This window comes from Monodon monoceros, unplaced genomic scaffold (assembly GCF_005190385.1).
Source record: "Monodon monoceros isolate NGI ecotype Baffin Bay Population unplaced genomic scaffold, NGI_Narwhal_1 Super_Scaffold_3, whole genome shotgun sequence".
NCBI classification, from domain to species: domain Eukaryota; kingdom Metazoa; phylum Chordata; class Mammalia; order Artiodactyla; family Monodontidae; genus Monodon; species Monodon monoceros.
The window spans coordinates 1995972-2001361 of NW_021703780.1; the positions used below are offsets into that span (position 1 = coordinate 1995972).

General features: G+C 62.2%; 1 protein-coding gene across 1 annotated transcript; it reads left to right on the forward strand.

Moving 5' to 3' along the window:
• Positions 1 to 158: 158 nt before the first annotated feature.
• On the forward strand, positions 159 to 3993 carry FOXC1 (forkhead box C1). Its single transcript, XM_029244472.1, has one exon. It carries the CDS (start codon positions 595 to 597, stop codon positions 2224 to 2226), a length of 1632 nt encoding a protein of 543 aa, XP_029100305.1. The 5' UTR covers positions 159 to 594; the 3' UTR covers positions 2227 to 3993.
• The last annotated feature ends 1397 nt before the right edge of the window (positions 3994 to 5390 follow it).

The following is a 5390-nucleotide window of genomic DNA, read 5'->3' on the forward strand; positions in this document are numbered from 1 at the left end:
CCGCGGCGGGGCGCGGGCCGGCGCTGCTCGGCCTCCGGCTCCTTCGGAGGCGTTCCCGCCTCCCATTGGCTGCCGCCGCCGTGATGGGGCGGGGCTCCACTGCCCGGAAAAAATGTAACTGCGTAAAAAAGTCCTCGCCTGGGTGACGGATGCTCAAAAGTTCAGAAGTTTTCCCAATGCTTCGTTAAGCGGGCGGCGCGCGAGAGACTGAAAAAAAGGTGACGCGGGCCCGGGCAGGCAGCCGGCGCGCTGCCCCCCGCCCTGGTTATCTGGCCGCCTTCGCCGGCGGCTGGGGCAGAGCCTCCTGGAAGCGCAGGCGGCGCGGCGAGCCGGACGTCTGCTTGTTTTCTAGTTCGGGCTCCTTTTTCCCGTTCCCGCCTGGAAGCTGTCGCGCGCGTTCTAGGCCGTCGGCCGCGTCCGCGTCCGGCCCTCTCCGCCGCCCCAAGCCTCCTCGGCGGCCGGAGGCGCCCCGGAGCCGGGCGAGCGCAGGGGAGGCGGCGGCCCGGCACCAGCCCGCAGGCCCGGACTCGGACTGGGCGGCCGGCCCAGCGAGGGCGGGGGGCGGCGGCGGCGGCGGCGGCGGCGAGCGGGGCCATGCAGGCGCGCTACTCCGTTTCCAGCCCCAACTCCCTGGGAGTGGTGCCCTACCTCGGCGGCGAGCAGAGCTACTACCGCGCGGCGGCGGCGGCCGGGGGCGGCTACACCGCCATGCCGGCCCCCATGAGCGTGTACTCGCACCCGGCGCACGCCGAGCAGTACCCGGGCGGCATGGCCCGCGCCTACGGGCCCTACACGCCGCAGCCGCAGCCCAAGGACATGGTGAAGCCGCCCTACAGCTACATCGCGCTCATCACCATGGCCATCCAGAACGCGCCGGACAAGAAGATCACCCTGAACGGCATCTACCAGTTCATCATGGACCGCTTCCCCTTCTACCGGGACAACAAGCAAGGCTGGCAGAATAGCATCCGCCACAACCTCTCGCTCAACGAGTGCTTCGTCAAGGTGCCGCGCGACGACAAGAAGCCAGGCAAGGGCAGTTACTGGACGCTGGACCCGGACTCCTACAACATGTTCGAGAACGGCAGCTTCCTGCGGCGGCGGCGGCGCTTCAAGAAGAAGGACGCCGTGAAGGACAAAGAGGAGAAGGACCGGCTGCACCTCAAGGAGCCGCCGCCGCCGCCGCCGCCGCAGCCCGGCCGCCAGCCCGCGCCCGCGCCGCCCGAGCAGGCAGACGGCGCGGCGCCCGGAGCGCAGCCGCCGCCCGTGCGCATCCAGGACATCAAGACCGAGAACGGTACGTGCCCCTCGCCGCCCCAGCCCCTGTCCCCGGCCGCCGCCCTGGGCAGCGGCAGCGCCGGCGCCGCCGCGGTGCCCAAAATCGAAAGCCCCGACAGCAGCAGCAGCAGCCTGTCCAGCGGGGGCAGCCCCCCGGGCGGCCTGCCGGCGGCGCGGCCGCTGAGCCTGGACGGCGCGGAGCCCGGCCAGCCGCCCGCGCCCGCGCCGCCGCACAGCCAGGGCTTCAGCGTGGACAACATCATGACGTCGCTGCGGGGGTCGCCGCAGGGCGCAGCCGCCGAGCTGGGCTCTGGCCTCCTGGCCCCGGCCGCCGCGTCCTCGCGCGCGGGCCTGGCGCCCCCGCTGGCGCTGGGCGCCTACTCGCCGGGCCAGACCTCCCTGTACGGCTCCCCCTGCAGCCAGAGCCCCGGCGCGGGCGGCTCGGGCGGGGGCGGCGGGGCCGGGGGCGCCGGGACCTACCACTGCAACCTGCAGGCCATGAGCCTGTACGCGGCCGGGGAGCGCGGCGGCCACGTGCAGGGCGCGCCCGCGGGCGCCGGCGCCTCCTCGGTGGACGACCCCCTGCCCGACTACTCCCTGCCCCCGGCCACCAGCAGCAGCTCCTCGTCACTGGGCCACGGCGGCGGCGGCGGCGGCCAGGAGGCCGGCCATCACCCTGCGGCCCACCAAGGCCGCCTGGCCTCGTGGTACCTGAACCAGGCGGGCGGGGACCTGGGCCACCTGGCGAGCGCGGCGGCGGCGGCCGCGGCGGGCTACCCGGGCCAGCAGCAGAACTTCCACTCGGTGCGGGGGATGTTTGAGTCGCAGCGGATCGGCCTGAGCAACTCCCCGGTGAACGGGAACAGCAGCTGTCAGATGGCCTTCCCCTCGGGCCAGTCCCTGTACCGCACGTCAGGGGCCTTCGTCTACGACTGCAGCAAGTTCTAACTCCTCCGCCCTGCCCGCCTCCCAGCCGAACTGAACCGGACCCCAGAGCAGAAGCAGCCAAAAGAACCGTCGATGCAAAACCGAAACCAAAAACCCAATTTGTGAAACGTTCACCAAACCGGCGAACAGAATCCCTCCAAACTTTCAACTCACCAGCACAAAGAAGAGCATTTTCTTAAAAGATGGATTCGGAGCCACCTCCACTTTGCCTTAACTCAATAAACAGAACCGTAAACTGTTTCGTACAGAGACAGCAGAGTCATGGTTTGTTAAAGGACAGTGTTACTCCAGATAACACGTAAGTTTCTCCTTCTTTTCAGAGAGCACGCTTTCCTCCTCCTGTCCTGTCCCTTCCCCTGCCGCCTCCTGCCTTCACGTCTCACCTGTAAGATACTATTTTATTCTCTTGAAAGGAGGTAGGAAGTCCCCGTATATAAAAATCGCTTTCTTTTTATCCATGGACTTGTTTTAAAATGTAAATTGCAACATAGTAATTTATTTTTAATTTGTAGTTGGATGTCGTGGACCAAACGCCAGAAAGTGTTTCCAAAACCTGACGTTAAATTGCCTGAAACTTTAAATTGTGCTCTTTTTTCATTATAAAAAGGGAAACTGTATTAATCTTATTCTATCATCTTTTCTTTCTTTTTGTTGAACATATTCATTGTTTGTTTATTAATAAATTACCATTCAGTTTGAATGAGACCTATATGTCTGGATACTTTCATACAGCCTTAATTATTATAAGAAAAAAGATTTCAGAGATTAAAACACTAGAAATTATCAATTCTCCTCCTAAATCTCTGAAAAAAATGGAGACACCCTGTGACTATTCCTTGTCAAATTTCACATAAAAGTCTCTTTTTGTTTAGATTTTTTTTTTCCTGCAGCATCTTCTGAAAACGTACTGTATAGGCAGCTTGCTTTGTGGCTAGTAAAAAGAGATTTTCCTTAACAGATCTGAGTTGGCATACACACAAATTCATTGCCTCAGTAATGACTGAACATGATTTGGAAATGTTAAGCCCATGAATCAGCAGCGGTCTTACCGCAGTGATACCTGTGTGTGGAGAGGAGGTGGCTGTGCCTCCAGATACACATATGAAGATTTGGCTTGTGTATCCCATTAAAAAACCGCGATGTGTATTAGGCATCCCTGTGAGCCAAATGCTGGAGGATTTTCTTCCTGTTCATTTCACTCCTTTTTAAGAGGAAAAAAACCCAGCTTTTAAACGTATGTATATAACTCATCCACATCTACAGTCCTTCATGTCTATCGCAGAAGGATTGATTTAAAAACAAAACATGTATGGCGGGTTGGAAAGGGATATTTAATCTTTGGGAAACTTATTTTAGAAGATATGTTTGTTGAACAATTATTTTTTGAAAAAGATTTAAAACAATAACAAGAAGGAAGGAGCAGAGAGCAGGGCATTTTAGTCCAGGTGGTTTCTTTTCAATCCCATTTTTCTTCTTAATTTACAGTTAAACCTAGGGGGCAATCCGGATCGGCCCTCCCCCTTTGTAAATAACCCAGGAAATGTAATAAATTCATTATCGTAGGGGGATCTGCCCTGTCAATCAGACTTTGGGGAGATGGCGGTTTGATTACAGTCATTCAGGGCCTTTCCGTTTGTTTTCGAGATAACACAGTTTCCTGCTATCTGCCGCTCCGATCTAGAGGCAACACTTAGCAGTAATTGCTGTTGCTTGTTGTCAAAATTTGATCATTGTTAAAGGATTGCTGCAAATAAATACACTCTACTTCCAGTCAAAAACTGCTTTACGTGGCCTCTGATTTGCTGGGTCCCTGGCTCAGAGTCGCAGCCCAGCGGCCGGGGAGGCGCGCAGGGCGCGGCGTCCCCCGGGGCAGGCGGCCGGGACCGGCCTTCCCGCCGCGCGACCCGCTCCGATTCGCAGCCCTGAGCCTGGGCGGCCTCGCGCTTCCCAGGGCCCCCACCCCACCCCTTTGGGTGGTGAAGGGGAAAAATCAGCGGACAAATCTCGTTCCCGCGTCGGCCCATTCGTGGGAGCCGAGCGTGGAGCGGGGCGGGCGGACAAAGGGACCGCGGTCGGAGCGGGGCTGTCCGGGCGCGGAAGGGAAGCGGACGCAGGTGACCGGCGGCCCTGTCCCCTCAGACGGGCACCGATCCCCCACCCCCACCCCCACCCCCCGAGGCGGACAGCGCGGGCGGCGGGAACCTGACCTTTCCGGCTTGGCAGTCCCACTTCTCCGAGTCGGGGACGGTGGTGTGGACCTGGACCTGGACCCGCCCGGGGTTTCCGGCCGAGGTGCGTCTCCGCGGCCCCGACGCCGGCCTCTGGGACCGGACGCTCCTCGTCTAATTAGGGTAGCGACGCGTCCCGGCCATGTTCGCCGCCCACGCCCGCGCCCAGTCCTCCGGGACCGGGAGGGTCGGTGCGGCCGCACCGAGGAGCAGGTAGCCGGAGCCGGGGTGGAGGGCCCGAGGGACTCACCGCGCGTCTCAGCCGGGCGCAGGGCTCTGGCTCCGCGCCGCGCTCGCCGCCTTTGTCTGGAGGACGCACGTGCGTTCGTTCGGAGCGCGGCGGGCGGAGGGGCCGCGGGCGGGTCGCGCTCCCGGCGCCCGCGCGCCCTCCCCTCGCCGGCCTGACGGCCCCGGCCCGGCCCAGACGACCTGCCCAGCGGCGCTGGGCCCGGGCGGCCTCCGCGCGGGCTGCGTCCTCGTGCGGCGTGCGCGGCTGGTTTGCGGAGGCCTCGGGGCACCTGGAGCGGCCGCGCGGGTGGGCGGCGGGGCCCGCGACCTCCTGCGTCCCCGCGGCCTCGGCTGCCGGCCCAGGTCCGGCCCTCGGAGCCCGGCCGCCGCGGCGAGGGTGGGAGAGGGCCGGTTGGGCCCGGCGGCGCTTCCGACCCGGGCTTGTCCTTTCTGGGCCCCGAGTCCGGTGGCTGGAGAGGGAGCCGGGCGCGCGGCGCTCGACTCCTAGGAAAGGCCGGTGAGAAGCCCTGGCCGCAGCCGGGGAGTGTTTCTGCGCTCGCCGTGGGAGCCTCTTAGCAATCATTTCTGCCTTCTTTATTCCCAACGTTTGAAAGTTAGGCCTTTAGGAAGGCGAGGCGTTTGAGTTATACGGGTGCAGAGAAAATAGTTATTTCTGCGCGAGTTACCCACGTCGTTGCTCAGAAGCTG